The sequence below is a fragment of the Chiroxiphia lanceolata genome, chromosome 3 (genome assembly GCF_009829145.1).
Source record: "Chiroxiphia lanceolata isolate bChiLan1 chromosome 3, bChiLan1.pri, whole genome shotgun sequence".
Lineage (NCBI taxonomy): Eukaryota > Metazoa > Chordata > Aves > Passeriformes > Pipridae > Chiroxiphia > Chiroxiphia lanceolata.
This window is the reverse complement of record NC_045639.1, coordinates 1,474,737-1,494,167: the sequence shown is the minus strand read 5'-3', so window position 1 is coordinate 1,494,167 and position 19,431 is coordinate 1,474,737. Positions and strand designations below refer to the sequence as shown.

Sequence of the window (19,431 nt, the reverse complement as noted above, 5' to 3'; positions counted from 1 at the left end):
AACCTCCCTCCCAAACTCCAAACCAAGAGAATTTTGCTTTGTATAACTTTTAGAGAGCTTGATCTTATTCCACAATTCTGACTCTAACTCTGGAGCTGGAATTTTACTAATCACAAGCAGGCTGAGCCATTTGGTGGCATTGTCTGTCCAACTGCTTGCAGTGTTTGTGTTTTCTGTTCCAGTACTCGAAAATTCAAGTTTGGGTAATGGGCCTAGATGCTGTGAGACGGGAATGAATAAAAAAATCCATTTGTCATGTAGTCAAGGTCAGCCACACCATCATTTTAACATATTTTTGGAACCAAACACATAATACAATTACCTACCCGTCACATAAATAAAATATTCTCATCTCCCGAGAAGGTCAAATTAATCTTCATTTATTTTCTTGTCCATCTCCAGCCGCTTTTAATTTTGATAATGTCACTGTGTGACCCAGCTAAATTCATCCACAAGTTCTGACTCCCACCTTTGATACAAACCAGTGAGCACCCAAGGGATGGAATTCACATCTTAAGTGGCAAGTGGGCATTGTTAAGTTTGAGAACACAAAGCACACCTTTGGATGTGGGAAAGGCAGTGTTCCCTGGGACACACTGCACATAAAGATCAGCTGTTATCAGGGTTTGTTACTAATATACCTCTACATTTCAACACAAAGCCAAGCCTGTGATCAGATTGCTGCTGGTCTTGCATCTCATTTAGAAAATGTTCAGTGCCCTTCAGCGCAGGATGACTGAGGAACAGCAAATCCAGGGGGTGACAAAGGGCTTCCTTCCAATGACAGTGACAGGGTATAAGTCATGCTTGGATTTTATAGCCTGTAGTCATCCCCAAGCTCCTCATTTTTTATAGCTGCAGTCAGAGCAGTAGCCCCATCAGATTTTTCACAGATGTCCTTTTCCTTAGTCCCAGTGATTATCCCCATGGGCACATCATCTTTGGCTAAGCTTGGACAAAATTTGCAGCCTTGCTTAAGACAGTTTCTTGCACCATTAAAGCAGGCACTGTGGTAATGTTGCTTTTTTTTAACGACAAACAAACATAAACCTGAAGAATTTTAATGCTGTAAAAGCAGCGTTCTAGTTCGAGTTTTCAGAAATCAATTAATTTCTCAATTTTTAAAAACTGTTCTAATTTATATACAAGTCCAAAGGGCAGCTCGATTTACTTTCTACAAATGAAATTTTTTATTGCTTTTGCCAAGTAAGAAGATGGGAAAACCCCCTCCTGCCTGTCTCGGCCCTACAGGTGCTGTTGCAGTGCCTGGTTCTAGTCAGCTCCTCTCATCTCTGTGTTCTGTGCCCTGTGGCATTTAGGAGATGGCAGAAATCAGGACATCAAGTCAGAACGACTCCATGGCATGTCTGATGAGGATTCACCTTCAGTACAACTACAGTCAATTATTTCTCCACAATTTTTAGAAAGAATTACAAAGCTCCTGTAAATGGTCATTTACAGGAACTGCTACTGGTTTCTAGAAAATTCACGTTAAACATTATTGCTCTGGCTGCAAAAAGCAACATAAAGCCAGGACTGCAGAGCAAAGGGACTCCTGGTTGGGTGTCTTGGGCACCTTTGGGAGGGTTGAATTCCATGGGTGAACCCTCCAGGGAGGCAAAGTGCCAGAGCAGGTTCCCTGGGATCTCTGGAGACTGGGAGTGCTCTGAGAGCCTACTCATGAACTGAAGTGATGACTAAGCTCACAGGAAGCAGGATTAGATTCAACAAACATGATGATCACCAATTTAATAACATTCCCTCTCACAAATCTGCCAAGAGCTACCTTTCCAAATGCACTAATGGAGGGCTCAGATGGTCGGTCAGCATCTTTGAGAGTCGGGCTCCAGAAATCTCACTTAGTCAAATGAATTGCAATTAATTAATTAATCAAGGGTTACCTAACTCCATTCTCTTATCTTTAGGTGTTTAATTAGATTTTACTTATCTTCTTGCATTTGCATGGTGAGGAGCATCCCTCTGTTTATACTATGAACCATGGAAAACTCTTCAGGTTACAGCATTGTCAGAGGTTAAGGGGAATACAGATCCAAAAATACATACAGTCATTGAGCAAAAAAATCAGCAGCATGCAGAGACATTTATGCTTCACATTCAATGTGTCATAATGCATTAACCAGATGTGTAAAAGCCATTAAAGGAACAGCTCATTACCTTTGTATCCTTGTTCAGTCTCCCTGAGATCAATTTTGGTAATTGGTTTGAACTCCGTGTCCCACAGCCGAATGCACCCATCTCTCCCTCCGGTGGCAAAGCCTTCCTCACAAGCATACATGCTGAAAATTCCAGCCTGTCAACCGAGGGATAACGAGTTTTAAAGGCCTTTACAACCCACTGGAACACACAGAGCAATTATTTTGGGACAGACCCTTGTTAAAGGCGAGAAGCTGCTGGGCAGCAGGGTGTTGTCCATCCCCAAAGCACACCAGCACACACAGCTTTTATTTCAAGTGCTCCACTTCAGTGGGTTCTGTAGAAAGCTTTGTGCCAAGAGCAGTGCCACGGCCTGCTTGCAGAGCTCCAGATTTGGTGGAGTTAATATCATGCCAAGGACAATTAAATAAAAAATGGAACACTTCAAATAACGAACTCCCCAGAATAAACCAAATCAAGCAAAGGAGCAAGTACAAGGATTCTTACAGGTGCAGAGGTGACTGAGACATTCCCTCAGGAATTCAGCTCAGACATCGCTTGGAACCCGACAGGAACTGAAAGAGTGTCAATTCATTCTCTTGGTTGAAAACAAGTTTCTATCACAGTTTGAATTTCTTCTTCATTTTTGAAAATGCCTCATGACTGCTGACTGTGCTGGACTACCTTGGAATAGCTCAGGGAGTGCCTGCTGAGCCAGGATTTTGTCAGGAAAACCTCTCAGTTCAGAGACAAGTTGAACTGCACAAAGATTAATACAATGGAGAGAAGAACTCAGTATTCAAAGTGGCCTTGTGCAATTTCTTAATAAAGTAATATTTCTAATTATTAATTATGTAGAGATTAGAAACTGGGCAGGAGAATGCATATTATCCATGGCAAATCCCATAATTTATCACATTATATCCAAAGAGATTGTATTTAATCATTCTAATGGATCTAAATAAAATTCTGCACATCTCCTACAGGGGGTTATCGTTTGCCAAAGACATTTCTGTGTTACTGCAGCTGCACATCACATGGAATTTCACAGAAGTTCCTCAGCTAAGATGTCCCACTGACACTGAGACTCATTACCCCTCACTGCTTTCATAAATTAGGGGTTACTTCTATAAACAACCAGCACACTTAGAGCTGGTTTGAAGAGCTTCTCTGAATCCTGACAAAGGGGCCACATAAACAATTTTGGGAAGCCAGAAAAAAACCGTTGTTTGCAATGCTCTTTCTAGAAAGGTTCTAGAGGGAAACTATACTGACAAGGGTTGGATTTCATACTACTCCTCTAAGGAAAACAGTCTCGTTTCCTATTGTTCAAAAAACCACAGCAGAATGCCATTAACCACAGTCATACTGCAAATAGGAACTGTTCTCAAATACTTTTGATTTAAGACAAGAAAGTCCTACTGTGCCTTTACTGCAGCAACAACAGAGAGGTAAATTTACTGTATTAGACTGGTTAGAAATCTAACACCATCCTGTACATTCCCCTTTCACTCTGTAATTGTGAGAGCTCCAAACTGAGGGGGGGGGGTGTTATGAAGCCAATTGGACTAAACTGCCTTTGGAATATGGCTGGAATGCAAAGTCCCAGATTCAACAGGTTTATTCCCCACTGCAGCTCTTATGAAGAGTCAGTCCCCAGCATTGGGAATTTCAGTGGTAAAATTCTATTTAAAACCAGGTAATCTGTTTACCAACTATCTGTAAGTAAACTGATTGTAACTGAAGCTTCTCAATCTGTGAAACTTTAGGTTTAGAAGCTTTTCTTTAGGTTTAGTTTGCTTGATTAGATCAAGGCTATAAACATCAGCAGTTCTATCAGCTCAGCATCTGTTGGCAACATGTCAACCAAGTACAATGTTATATCTGAGTTCTTAACTGATGAACAGCCTTAGATATTGCTGTGTCCCAAAGGAGAAGGAAAGCTCTGGAGCTAAGCCTCCAGGAAGGTTCCAATTCCATGACCATTCCTTTCAGAAGGACAGGAGAACACGACTCACGCTGTGTGCTCCCTGGATGGTGCGCACCAAGTTCAGCCCTTTCCACACGTAGATGTCCCCATTTAAAGCCCCGGAGTAGGTGATGTCTTCTTTAGCACAGGCCAAGCACAGGATGGTTTGGAGATCTCCTGTTTTCCCAAAGATTCCCCTCTTTGCCGTCAGGGCGTTTCCACACAGCGTCCAAAACTGGGAAATGCAAATGGCACATCAGGAAAAAACCCCTGCAGGATTTCTGGGTTTCATATTAGTGTGCAGCTCCCAGATGTACAACCTGACAGAGCAGGGTCTGGGCAGGCACTAAACCCCAAAGAAATCATCAAGCTCTTGGGGAGGTGAGGCACAAAGCTGCCTCGCTGTTGCCACACCACCCCTTCCTTCCCCTTCTCCCGCTATCCTTTATCAGGTTTTGCTGGGAAAAGCTGTCCATACAAGTGCACGTTTTTAAAACCAGGAACGCCCCATTTTTCTTGTCTGCAAACCTTAAAACGCAGCTGAAGTGACAAAATACTTGATCTTCCACAACTTGCCTGCTGGAGCAGGCACTTCTGCCCTTCTCCAGAGCACTGGGAGAGGTGTGTCCCTCAAATATAGTTACAGTTACTGAGGAACCATCTGTTCCAGGGAGACTGAAACGCTCCGGTGTGAAACAACGCTGAGACTGAGAGTAACAGGTTCCCCAAGTGTGGAATGGGGACCTGCTTGGCTTCTACAAGGCATTAACGTTCTGCAAAAAAGACTCTAAGACTGAGAGGGGAAGAGGAAAACAGAGAAGAGAACAGAAAGTTTGCCTTAGAAGGGTGTCTTTAGTGGTGAGAAATATCATATTGCTTCTTTTTGAATCAGAGTGCATAATGTCCATCTCATCCCCACTTTATATGCCTGCATCTTTTCATGCCTATAAGCTGAATTTTTAGGTATTTTTCTTCATACTTATAAAATGTCCCATAAAATTCCTATAAGGCTGACATCTAGAAAATCCTCGGATCGAGTTTTTTTACTTCAGATCCTTCTCTATTTCTAATTCAATTAAATTTTCCCTTTGCCTCTTAACATGAGCCAATTTTGAAGGCAGAGGGAATCCTGCCCCCAGGGAGTAAAACCTAAACTCTCCTCACTGCTGCTTAGCAGAGGAAGGGTGGGAGGGCAGCAGTGCCAGGAAAAGGGTGGAGGGAGGATCCTGAGCCCAGTGGGAGATTCCTCAGCTCCAAGGTTTTACCACAGCTCCTAATACCTGCTCAGCCAAATGAGCCAACAGACCCGACATGCCAAAGGAATAACTGGTGCTATTCCCAAGCCTTAGTCCCAGTTCTTCCAGTGATACTATTGCTTTGGAGCTGTTATTATCACATTCCCACAGCCTTGCACTGAACAGCAAGTTCAGGCTGCTGTGGGAGCCTCACTGGAGGGAACACGGAGTCATTTCCCCTCCCTGCTGCCTTTTTTGTTCTTTTTTGGCATGTCTTTATCTCCATGTATTTACAGTGCTGGTAATCTGTGTGTTCAGGGTAATTATGGCCATTTTCAACAGGAGACAGGTGCCAAACAAAGACAGGTTTTGGCAAACAGCTTGCAGAATACAACAGATGGTATCGCTGCTGCCAAAACCACCCACAGTTTGAAAGCAGTGGTGGTTTTAAGGGCACAAGGAACCAGAACTACAGATATTAACTGGTTTCCTAAACTTCTAGTTAAAGCTCTTCCCACCCCAGTCATGTGAAATAATTGCCATCTGTTAGGAAGGTTTTTGATGAGACAGGAGAAAAATAGAAACCTGAAGGGAATATTGGCAAACAAGGATTCCTTTCTAAGCTTTCCACAGGCACGAGGATGTTTTACCCTAAACATCTAGGATATATCTGGGTTTGTATTTAGAACACTTCCAGAGAAGGTGACTTAGAGGGAGCAAACAGTGGGGCACTGGAGTTCTCATCTCTGCAGGTGTTCCTATGACTGCTGGCAATGAGAGGCCAAAGAGAGGTCATTTAATTCACTTTTTAACTTAGTTCACCCTACAGCTGCTCAGTGACTCTTTGTGATGCTTGAGGAGAGAAACTCCTAAAGGCTGAGACAATTTAGGTGACATGGAGAGGGCAGAGAAACCCAAAATCACAAGTATATAATGATGATCTTCCCACCTTGCTTGTTCCAGGGACCTGCACCTCAGTCACTGCTGAATGTCTGAACTGGCTTCAAACCAGAAGTTTTGCCAAAACATTCACACAGTAAAGAAAGAAAAGCATAAATTGTCTTGTATTTAAAGCCCTCATCATGTAAGATTTTTTTTTGTGCAAGCACTTTTTCCAAGTAAACAATAAGAGATCTTTACCTTTATGTGTTTCACTCCACAGCTGACGATTCTGTTTGGCTGATACTGATCCCAGGAAATATCAAATATCTGTTAAGAAGTACATTAAGCTGGTATTTTAAATTACACGGTAATTCCATGTAGGTTCAGTTTGCTTTTATCAGTGCTTAGCCACCATTTCTGTGGGAACATATTACTAAAAATGAAAGAACAGTCTTGAGGTGAATTTGGAACTCTGTAATCCAAGGTTAAGGCAAACATGGAGGGCTCCTCACACAGTCCTGTGAACACACCTCATCCCTGACTCCACACTACCAATCCATTCCAGCTCCAAGATGTTATTGAATAAACAATGTTTAGGCAGGCATTCTTTCCCACTCCCTCCTTTTTCAGAGTGTGAAACTCTACCAGGACTAAGATTTTAGTACTTCTTGCCTGTCCTGGAGTCTTCTGCTAATTCAGAACCTGATCTTGTACCTACTGAGGTCAGTAGCAAAACTTCCACTGATGTAACTGGGAAGTGAATCAGTTCTGAAAGAGAAATTCAAGAAGGACTGAGATGCTGTTGTGTTGGGAACATTGCAAGTAAAAATGAACTAGCAGATTACTGAGCTGACACACGGGATGCAGACAGACTGGATGTCACACCAGCTGCAGGGGCGGGCTCAGTCTGCTGCTTTGCATGCAGGATGTGTAGCAAAATATTGTAACACCCCAATATCATAACATTAAAACATGGGATAATACCATAACATAGACACAAGAAAGGTTGTCAGACTGTGCCTATAATTTATCTGAATGTGTGCATCCATGTGCTTATATATGTCAAGGAGGTCTTTTGCCTGTGTTAAACCTGGTAAAACGTTTCCTAGTCCTGAACAACATTCGGAACTCAAACCTGGTCAGTTCTCATCTCTATTGAAGTTATGATCCTCTAACTGAGGTTAACAGATAGAAAAGGAATATTTACCCTAATTAGGTTGCTTCTACAGGTGACTGTCGGAAGCAAAACTAAAAGGGAAATAATTCAATCTGCCCTCAGGATAAACTGTCTTTTGGACATCCTGAGAGAAAACATGATCTGTGCCCCCTGAGCTCACATTTCACATCTCATCTGAGGAGCTCCAGATCACCCTACTCCGTGTGTAGGGACAAAGGATCTCCTCCCCAGGCTCCCTGCCGGTGCTTTGTGCTGGCTCTGGCACAAGGAGGAGGCACAAACACCCCGTCAGGTATTTCCGAGTGTGGTGGAAGGAGTGCAATTCCCTTTGCATGAACCCACTCCAAACCCCACTCTGCCCCAAACCCTGGTGACCCCCAGCCCCCCCAGGAGCCTGTCCCACCATACCCTGTCCGAGTGGCCCGTCGCCGTGGCCAGGAGCTTCCCCCTCTTCCAGTCCCAGATGCACACGGTGTTTTTGGCATCCAGTCCCACGGACGCCAAGCGCTGAGGAGGAACCACAGGATCCCGTTAGAGGCAAAGCAGCTCCAAACCACCACCCTGCATTCCCAGGATTGCTGCAGTTCCCAGGATTACTGCCCAAGTGGACTGGCCCACTTGTGCCCTGCGTTTGAACTCCCTGGCAAAGGCAAAGCCGGTCACACTCAACACGTACTCACTGAGAGGGCACTGAAATGTCTCCCTTCTCTAAAAGGTTACTGATCTCAGGTGCCAATGTTTCCAAGGAAAGTCTGACCAGGAAGGGTTTGAGGGGTTTGTTTCAGGTGTATTTTGATTATTAATTTGATAATAAAAGCAAACAGGAAATAAAAGCTCTCGCTATTTCCAGCTCCCATTTTGTTCATTATGTTCATTTTGTTGAGCTTTAGAATCAGAACTGGATGTACTTTTAATAATGGCCTTTTACAGAGCTTAGTGCATCAAATCACCAATTAAAATAACTCAAATCAGTGATTAGTAACCAAGTTAAACCAAAGTTCTATTGATCATCACTTAAAATAACTTAATTTTAATACTTTTCAATCTCAACAATACAAGAAATAAAAAGAACAGAATAAAACAGAAGGGAAAACCTGGAAGGGAAAAGGCTGAGTGCATTTTATTTGCCCTTAGCAACCCATACCCGCCAGAGGTCTGGCTGTACTGATCAAAACACAAGTTATTTTTCATGGCACCTTCACTGATTTCAACTTTTTCTCACCTCTTTTACACTCCTCCTCACCATGGAAACCATGGCAGCACTTCCAGCATCTTTTAGATCCATGATGTGACCAACCTCAGAGCTGAGCTGTAACTCCCAGTCGGGAAACCACCCCTGGGGGTAGATGGGCAGTGAAGGGACTACAGAAACTAAGAACTATTTGCTATTTTCTTTTAAAGTGGTCTGCTGAGGAAGGGCTCCTGCTGGCAGGAAAGTGAGAAATGCTGAATTTCCCTTTTGGTTGGAACACTTACACTTTTAGTCCTCCTTCTGGAAGAGAATTTGACAGAATTCTATTCAGAGAATTCACAGAACTACCAGAAGAAAATATCTGCCAAGTAGTTTATGCACATAATTAACAATTATTTTTAAATCTACACAGATTTAGAAGATCTGGCTAAAGAAGCCCAGTGCTACCTAATGAAAGACTTAGAAATACATGTATGTATTATGGCAGTGCCCCCCTCACCCCATTAACAATAAGTCTCTTTACAAAGCACACAGAAAGGGTTCACCTAAAACAGAGCAGAAATTGAACTGTGTAGTATTGACAAAATACTTCAGTGCAAGGCATCTGATTTATAGGTAATTCTATGAAGGGGAGCTGTTGGTATTTTTAAGGAGAAATTATAGCTAACAAAAGACATTTTTAACTACAGGCAAACTGACAGCTCCTCATTAAACATCTGAACCAAATGCAGTTCCCCTCCTGCCAAATGGCATCTCCTGCTCAGACAGAAGAAGCCCAAACTAAAATCTGTGTTTTTAACTTACAACAGTCCTGCATTTTAAACTTTAAACTCCAGTATTAACCACATAACCAGGAAATTTTGGGGGAATCCAAGCTGACTCCATGGGGATCCACTCAGGGAGTGCAGCAGAACCACCTGGGCTCTTTGCTGTAGGACGTGGTGCTGACGGAGTTAACAGAGGAGAGAGCAGGGTTCTGATTGCATTATTGAACTGATTTGTGCTTTGGGGCTGAAATGCAAACCCTCCCTGGCTGTTGGCAGCCCCTGGGTGGAGGAGAAGGCAAGGTGTGCCTTGGAAGGTGCAGGCAGGGCGTGCACAGCCTGTTTTGCCCTGTCACAGACACCAGCTCCCTTGGGAATGCTGACTAAACAAACCAGCACTGCTGCAGCTCTGAATTCCAACTGCTCAGAGCCTTCCCCCCCTGCCCTTTAGCTGGGGCTCAGCACAGCAGCTCCTGCTGCAAAGCCAGGGAGAGCAGCAGAAAGCCAAGCTGCATCATCCATATTTATGTGTTCCAGCACTGCTCTTCCTCCAGACAGAACAGCATTCAATGCAAATCTTTATTTCCAGAATAAACTAAAACTTCCCCAGCCCCTCCCCTGTTCTGCAGGGGCAGCCCAGCACTGAGCTGGGGGGTTAATGACAGCCAGGCCCCAGCAGGACCTTCACAAAGGTCTAAAAACAAAAAAAGTTTATCCACCAGTCCCATGAAGTTAAAAATGAGGGGGGGAAATGAAGAACATGCAGTTCTGAATGAACGATACCTTAAAAATATAACAGCTCTGGAAATCTTGTTCTGTTGATCCGGGAGTTTTCTTGTGTGAGGTTTTTATTCCACAATTCCAAGGACCACATTTTTCATTAATTAGAATTGGCACAGGAGATTTTAGAGGAAATGGCTTTACCTTAAGAAAACTGGAGGAACGTCATTGAAAACTAGGCTTAAAATAGAAAGCTAGTTCCAATTTTTAATGGGGAAATATAATCTGTGGTGGTGTTCAGAACTCCAGTTACCCAATGCTTTTTAACCACGTTAAAGGCAACTGCCCATGTTGATGTCCTTCATTTCAGACTCCAAACTGAATACACACAAGCTAATGCACAACAAAAAGTACTTTTGTTTCATGTGAGAATATATTTGATGCCTTGAAGGCCAGTTCTGAGCTCAGAGAGAACTCAGAATAAATAAATAAAGAATAAATATTAACCATTTAATTATACTATTACTACTAATAAAGCACTGCGTGGTCAGTGGGAGAGTAGCAAAGTACAGGACAATAAAGCACTTCAATAGTCAGCAACCCATCTAGGACACGATTTTAAGAAAATCTTTGAAAGGCCAGAACATCCCAAAGTTCTGTCCTGTTGGGATGCAACTCTGAGGTACAGAAAATACAAAACCAGGAAGGATCCATGCAGGAATCCAGGTGGCAGCTCATCTAAGCATTCCTAAGAACACTTTAGCAACCAGCTCTGAAGTGTTACACCAGGACACTCATCAGGACATCAATAATGACACACTGCACACACAGATATTTATAAAGCTCTGTGAAGTATTTCTCAGGTAGGTGAATTTTAGATCTATTTTCCTCCTACTTCATTCACAACTGAAAGCTTTTAATAGCTCACCTCCAGGGGAAATGTGTTTAGCTGTGACAAGCCCAGCTGTGAGCAGCCCACCGTTTACCTCTGTTTGAAATTCTGCCTCAGAATATCCCCTGAGCTGCTGCCACTGTTGCACAGCCACGCTCAGTGCCGACCCCGTTATTCAATTAACCTGCCAGGGCAGCCCAGCCGAGGAGACTCTCCCGGCGGGGAGATCAGTGCGGTTCTGCTGCCAGGAGGGCTGCGGGGCTGGGAGGGCTTTGCCAGGAGCCCGTTTTCTCGGAGCAGCAGGTGCCAAGGAGGTGGGGAAGCCGTTCCAGCCAAACCACGGAGGGGGATCTGTGCTGGGCAGGCGGTGGCACCCACCTGGCCGGAGGTGTCACCCACCTGTCCGTCGGCGTCGAAGGCGAGGCAGGCGACGCCGTGCGTGTGCGCGTCCTTGAGCACGGACACCGTGTGCAGCCGCAGCGAGTCCCACACGCAGATGTAGGGCTCCTTCCCCACCTGCCCCGTGGCCACCAGCGTCTTGTCCGGGTGCACGGCCAGGCTGCGGCACAACACAGAGGGAGGGACGGTGAATACACCTTCTGAGCAGAGACTGGAAAAATTACAGTAAAAAAAAATCACCTTTTTTTTTTTTTCTTTTTTAGTTCCAAACCCAACAGCTCCTTTTGATTTATTGGAATAACAACTGTCTTCGGTCTGTTCCATTATTTACTTTCAGTAATGTTTTGCTGACACAACACGACGAGTGTAGAATACAATTTATCGTGTAATAATACTTTAAACAGAAAAATTAAGAAAAACATAACCAGTGTTTTTAAATACTTTTGACTGATAAGCTGATTGAACACAGACTTGTATCTTAGTCTTTCATAGCTTTATGGAGTCAGTGGATGATTTTCCACAATTTATTCCTCTTTTGCCCTTCAGCTCAAATGTTCTGAAATAAGGATCAGAGGCTGAATAATGAGTATTTCTCACAAGAAATCCTCTCATCTTTAAATGTTTAAAGACAGCAATCTCAGAAGAGACACAGAAGTAAATTGTTTCACCAGAATCAAACCATAGTTCTGTTCACAACTCTTCAGATACGAAAATAATAACAAACCCCCTCTGTAAAGTCATCCGAATACAAAGAGGGTTTTACAGTCACACAGGAAACAAATGGCTGAGTATGTGAGCTACAGATGGAATAAGGGAAAACATCCTATTAATAAACTGGCACTCAACAGATGGCCACGGGGAGCTGAATAGTTCTGCTACCCCTGGAGTAGGTGATACTAATTATTAAGAAGAATGAATCAAAAAACTTCAGGAAGTTTCACAGACATACATGTTCCATTTTAATCAAAAAACTTCAGGAACTTTCACAAACATAGGTGTTCAATTCGTTCATGTTAAAGAACAATTCATGGGAAAAGAACAAGTTTAGCCCAACTGAGCTGTTTTATCTGCTCCTGCTCATGTCTCTCCTTTCTCCCCCAGACTGTGGCAACGTGTTCACCTCAATCCTAAACCTCTAAGGGGAACGAAGGGTGACGCCTCCAACTTCAGGTGTGACACCTGTAATTAAGTTAGAACGCTTTTCTTCAATGATAAGAACCAGAGGAAAAGATTAATTGGGCTAATCTCTCCCTGCTAGAACAGAACTTAATTACCTCTGCCACCCTTCAGCACAGAGCAGCTCTCACACAGCAGAACCTCCCCTTTTGCATTCTGTGAGGAACATTTCCCATAACACAAATGTGCTCGTTCTGAGTGTCCGTGGTGTTTGTTTTACCCTGTTTGACACATGACATCACTGGGGGGGGGGCTATAATTAGGGAGCACTCTCAATTCCTGGCCCCCAACGAGCAGCCTGATTTCCCAGCCCCCTGAGGACACTCATCTCCCCACCAGCCTTCCCAGTGCTCTCCGCCTGCCCACGCTCAGTCTGGCTCTTGGATAACCAGGGGCTTATTTTCGGCAGGCAGAACAGTGGGTTACAGGAAGGAAACAGAGCCCATTTCCAGAACAACTCCTGGGACTGTCTGATACCTGGGTGTGACTTACATGTGCCATGGGTGCTCAACTGTAAAAACTCTAAGTGCAATTATACAACATCTCTGCTGGGTGGGTCATGTGCTGCCTTCAGGGGGTAAGATTTCCTGCTGGCACAGCCTCCCTGGCCCTCCCTGCCTTCTTTGAGGAGGAGAAACTTCATTGCTCGTGTTTTGAATTGTTAAAGTGCATTTTTTCAACTTTTGTAAGTAATTAGACCATTTATAGTGATACCACATCACTCTTTTGTGCCACTGGAATATACTGAAATATTGTATTTATAGGAAAATAGGATTGGAAGAGATAAGGTATTCAAACAGCAATTTATGGTATAGAAAACATTATTAGGGGATTAATTCCTATTCCTTCTACAGAGAGAACAAGACCTAAGCAGGGTGGGCAGAAGAAATCTCACAAGAGATTTTCACTCCGTTTTCCAGGTTTGAGGGAAAAGGCCACAAATTCCTTCTCACTAAAGGGCCGGGGTGGAAACAGAGAGGCTCAAACCCCTTCCCCACATGACTGGCCCTTGTCTCTGTGTAACAGCACCAGGGGGGACAGAGGCACAAGTGCCCGTCCTTCCCTTCCAGGGAAGGCAAAGAAGGCAGGGCATTCCTGGCAGGCTGCTCTCCTGAGCTCCTGGATGCCCCTGCAGAAATTCCAAAAGCGCTCTGATGTGTCTGCAAAAAAACCTCTTGGGTCCACGTGACTCCACAGGCCCCTCTTTAATGCAAACAATCCATCTGGGATGAACCAATAACCTGAGGGAACCTTCTAACATTCCACCTCATTAATAAAAAGGTCTATCAGGAAGAAGAGCTTTCAGGGAGCACTTCCTTTTCCTTCCCTTTCAAGATCAGCAGTCCTGGATGTAGCATCCAAGGCTGGAAGGCTGCTAATTCAGGATAATTAGAGATGCCAGACACGTGTTCCAGCAGGTCTGATGAAATGCTTTATAAAAGTCATTAGTGGATCCATCTGGTCTGGGGGCCTTGCCAGATGGTAAACTCTTCCTACCTCCACAATTTCTGTGGCAGCAATATCCTGCTCCAAGAGTTTCTTTTTCTTTCAGAACCACATTAGAATTCCAAGAGACAGAAAGTATTTGTTTCCTGTCTACACTGTGTTTCAGCCTATCCTGGTTTTCTGTAACAGGTTCCATACACTTATAAACATATAGCACAGGTCTGAAGTTTAAAACCATGGCAGAACTAAGTATGATAGTTTAGATGTGGAATGCAAACTGCTCCAAGTAGCTGAATATTCAATTGTTTGATTGAATCAAATGTTAAATTGTAATTTCTGTATTTAAATTGTTCCCAAACTGCAGATAAAACGATTTTTCTTTCACAAAGCACACAGCTGAGGAACCAGAGAATTAGAGGTGCTAGAAAGAATGGATGAGTGGGAAGAACAAAAAGGGGATGAGGGAATTGATGGTTGAGGAAGTTTCATGAGGGAACAGAAAGCTCAGGGGAGGTTGAATGCTGGTCTTTTCAAACCTCAAAAGCAGTTACACAGAAAGTGGGGGGCTCTTTTCACAAGGATGCACAGGGAGAGGACAAAAAGCAAGAGACACGAGCTGCTTTGTGGGAAACACTATCTGGATACAAGGAAAACATTCCTCGTTCTAAAAACTAAACATGGGGACAAGGTTGCCTAGAGAATGGCAGAATCCCCTCCGTGGGAGTGGTTCAGGACTCACTTGACAGGCCCCAGGATGACCTAATCTAAGGCCATGCTCTCTCCAGAGAAAGTTGGGTTGGATGAGCTCCAGAGGCCCCTTCCAAACCAGACTCTTCAGTGGTTCCAGATACTGAAATACATCAGCAAAGTCTAAAGTAATCAAAGTAAAAATGCATTTTGGCTCACAGCAGTTTCCCCGCATTAGATAATTGCTCCCTGATGCTGCAAAAAGCAATTTCTGTTATCTTTAATACAGGCCTAGGGAACTGATGGAGATCTTGAAACGAGTGTATCAGATGAGAGACAGAGGTTTAGAACTCACCACTCTGGGCCTTTTAAATCTATCACTGCACTACCTCATTTATCAGGGAGAGAAAACACTTTGCCACTGCAGCAGCCAAAGGCTGAACATTTGCTTTTATAGTTTTGGTGTATAACATTTTATGTTTTCTATTTAGGATGCTACATTAAACTGAATCTTTTTATAACCATCCTATTAGCTGTTCATACAAACTAAAACTTGTTTCCAGAACATCCCACCTGACAAAGAAACAATTGCTTTTTGAAAAAGGAAACAAACACCCGGAGCTGTGAGTGAAGTCACTGCACACTGGCTGAAATCCCCATGTCAGGTGGACTTGTCCTCCAGCTCTTGCCAATGTAATTCAGTCTCTGTGCTGGGATGTTTTGCACTTTAAATCAGTGTGCAGATGTGATGTTAATCTAAAATAACTCTAGATAGACAGATCAATTCATCTCTACTTCAAACCCATCCTGCTTTAAATTTGGAATAACATTCATGTTTAGATACATCTTTACAGAGCTGTGTTTTCTGTTAAGGGAGACTTGGGGACTGGCAGACACTGTCTGTATATGATTAATTCTCTTCAGATATCAATGAAAGACTTCACATTCCTTGTTCAAAGTCAGCTACAAACCCTCCAGTTTAGCAGAACAGAAAACACAGCAGGTCTCCCCTCAGAATTTAGGTCAAATTTGTGAAGTACTCGGGGCACTGACTGCTGTGCTCGAACACTGGACAGATAAATAAGACGACAACCATTTTTTTTAAGACTTTTTCTCTGTAGCAAAAAAATATCTCTGAAGAAAAAATAATTCCCAGAGGCTCCAATCCTGCCTCAAAATAACCATTATGCACCAGCAGGTATCTTCTCTGCTGTTGTCTCCTCCTGCTGCACGGTGCCAGTTCTCAGAGAGAAAGGAGCAGCATTCCCAGGACCCCGGCAGCCCAGCAGGGATGTCTGAACAGCAGGGATGCTCTCAGCCACATGCTACTGCTCACCCAGAGCTGAGCACAGAGCTCACTCCCTACTCAGCAGTTCCTCACTTCACAGAACAAAAGGGGCCTCTCCCCTCAGCTGTGGGGTCAGAGGGAACTCCCTGCACAGACAGAGCAATATCAGCAGCAAAATAAGGCAGGATGCAGCCTGAGCCCGGAGATGGGGCAGCCCCGAGACACACAGAGCTCTGAGTGCACATATTTTCATGTACAGTGCAGGCAGTGCACACACTCAGCCAGCTGAATGGCTGTTTACACATCTGAACATATAGCTGTAATAACACTTCTAAATACACTAAATATTGCCATGCGCTTCTTGCAAACAACTCCAGCACAGAACATATTTATCCTGACAAAAAAAAGAATATAAATGTTGATGGAAACACTGCAATGGTGAAATTTTAATTTACTGGCTTGAATTTTATATGGTAATATCTTGTTTATATATAACACAAACCAGGATATGTGTACAGAATCGTGGGTTTTTAAGATCATTTAGGCATTTTTAGGTCCAAATTCTTACTAACTGTCCCACTGGTTGTTTTCCCCTCCATACTCCCTGTGTAGGAAGCAGTGAGGTTCCAGCATTTACTCACCACTCTGCACTGGCTTCCCACTTCCAAGAAGGCAGGCAGGCTGTGGGAATTGGGTGGCCTGCTCAGCCAGCTCCCATCTGCTGCTGGAGGAAGCAAACCCCCCCAGCTCGGAGCGAAGGCAGTGCAGCCCCGACCGAAGCCACTGCGTTAGGCCTGGCCCCAAACCCAGCCTAAGGTGACTCCCTGGGGAAGCACATGTGAGCTTGGCTGGCTGCAGGAAAGGGCTTGGGAGCACAGACTCTCACAGGTGCTGTTAAGCTCCAGTACTCTCAGAGTGTCCTGGGAATCCAAGGAGCACTTGGACAGGGATTTTATTTCTGACTGTTTGCCAGAGCTCAGCAGTGGTAGGCAGGTGACAGAAGCACACGAAGTTACAACCATTCCTGCCACTCTTGGTCCTTGGGGAATTCCTGCTGACCTGCTCCTCCTGCCAGTGTTTGTTATTCCACCACATTTCAATAAGGTTTGTTCATCTGCCCAGTGTTTGTTAGAAGTCCTGACAGATCAGGCCCAAAAGGCCACATAAGCCCAGCAGAACATCGAATTTGTTGTACCACCAGGAGCTGCAGAGGAGTCACAGAGTCAGGCCAAATTTAAAGGACAAATGGCTTTTGATCAAGTGATTAAAATTTCCTCAATTTTCCAAGAGGAAAAATAAACCCTTAAAATGCAATGCTGTGAGCAAAACCATTCTGCTCTTTAATTGAGGCCAGCTCTGACTTACACTCATGTGGATCTGTAAGGAGAGCAAAACTGGGCAGATTTCCTAAAAGGGAAGGGCACTGCAGCACATCCTGCAGCACTGGGGCTCCTCTCACACGGGGCTGCAGCAACACCACGGTCACACAGCTCCCAAAGGATTGATTTTCTCATCCATGTTCATCTCAGGGATATTTTGCAACTCTGAGCTTCTCCCAGCAAAAAGAAATCCCGGGAGATTTTACCCAAAGCCCATTTAATGACAGTGAAGGTAAAAGCAGAAACAAAATGCCCTCATGAACTGTGGGTTTTGAGCAACAAGTGATCAGGGAATACACAGAGCATATGAGCCACACCACCCCAAAGAGAACCCATAGTCCAGTTTTCCCATGCATGCACGGAGTTCCATCTGAGACTAACTCCATCTGCATTCATATGATGACTGCAGCCTGCTCCAATATCTGAAAACAACCCCCAAAATGACATGGCCAGGGCACGTCCAGAACTCTCTGTATGTGCCATGGTATGACTATTTCTTCAAGAGAGACAAAGTATTAAACTTGAAACAGAGAACCCTGGTCTATGATGCCGAGATAAAACCAGCGACTTAAATGGCACCACAGGGTAACCCAAGTAATTTCCCAATACATGGAAAACTAATTACACACTGCTGTTAATTTAGTACTGGTCAACAGAAATCAGCAAAAGCTTTATGTTCGTCTGGTATAAAGAATTTGAAGGCTGGTCTGAACACCGTGATTGAAAATGTAATTTATCCATCAGAAAAGGGCTGTAAGTTGAGAAATCACCGTCACAGGCCGTTCCCTCCTTCATTTCCTGCCTTCACCCTGTTTCAGCCTGATGTAGAAACACCAGAGGCAAAGTGCAGTCCAAGCAGACACACAAACTGTGCATGACCACTGGGAATCAAAGCCTTTATTTTTCCCATTTATCACATTCCAGGGCTGAGACAACTGAAAATGGCCTGAATGTAGCTGTGCCTTTCCTCCCAAGAGCAGAGATGTGATAATTCAGATCAAGCCAAGAGCTCCAAGACTGGTGGTCACAGTGAACAGCAAATCCCGAGCACTAATTAATTGCCCACAGCATGGTGATGTCAATCACCACGGGAATCACCAAAGGGACACGGGAAGAAAATCCTGGAAACAGGACAGGCAAAAGAGAGAGCTGAGAAAAAGAGGAATCGAGAGAGAGCTGCAAAACGAATACAATACAGAAGACGTGATAAAAATAACCAAAAAGCCCAGAGAACAGTCAAGGAGAAATGGGAAATATTACCAAGATCAAGCAAAAAACTCAGCCATTGCCAGAACTTTCCTGGGCCACTCCCACTTTAATTTTCAGTTTAAGCAATTTCATCTCATCCAGTTGGAAATCTCCAGGTCTAGTCACATTTATGACAAATTGTGTGGTCTGACAAAACTCACAGGCTCTCCTTAAGAAATCCACACTGGGATAATGACACTGTTTGCATAGGTTTGCCTTTCAGTGCCCATCAGAAATAAGGATTTTAAGGCCAGGGAAAGTGTTCCTGCTTCAAGTACAATGAATTCAGAGTGTGACAGCTGCATCCTACTTGGGCATTCTTCTCATGACAATCCTGTCCCACCATATTTTAAGGTCAGGCACTTTAATGGAAAGAAGCAGAGAAGAGTAAGAGCCTGATTCAATAATATATCAAATAAATGCACACCAAGGGGCATTTCACGGGTCAGAAGCAAATTATGGTTCTTTGTACACAGAATGTCTCCAGAAATGATAAATGTGACAATATCCAACGTAGCTGGAGAAAAACATTCCTTTTTAGACCCCTCAGAACACAGGGAGTTTGCAGTGCTACTAAGGATGCTTTTCTCTCCCCTCTGAATGCTGCCAGCTGACACTCATCAGCTCCCAGGAAAGCAAAGCCAAGACCAACAACTCTGTTACTTTTCAAAAAGATGGAGTTGTACACTGGAGGATCATCAGATCGCACTGAGGGGGATAAAAGAATTTTCCTGTGGAGAAGGGATTAGATCTTTTGTACTTTCTGAATGACAACAGCTCCATAAGCTGTCAGGCCTGAAGGTACAATGCACAGTACAAGGGG

General features: G+C 43.9%; 1 protein-coding gene across 8 annotated transcripts in view; it reads right to left on the bottom strand.

Annotated features, from left to right (window-relative positions):
- EML6 (EMAP like 6) overlaps positions 1–19,431 on the bottom strand; it is an 85,473-nt gene that overhangs the window by 50,209 nt on the left and 15,833 nt on the right. For all 8 annotated transcript variants that reach the window (XM_032684119.1, XM_032684123.1, XM_032684126.1 and 5 more), the window contains 5 exons: positions 11,385–11,544; positions 7,826–7,924; positions 6,499–6,567; positions 4,173–4,358; positions 2,176–2,311 (listed from right to left, as the gene is read on the bottom strand). In XM_032684119.1, coding sequence (XP_032540010.1) covers positions 2,176–2,311; positions 4,173–4,358; positions 6,499–6,567; positions 7,826–7,924; positions 11,385–11,544 — 650 coding nt within the window. The remainder of the gene's footprint in view (positions 1–2,175; positions 2,312–4,172; positions 4,359–6,498; positions 6,568–7,825; positions 7,925–11,384; positions 11,545–19,431) is intronic.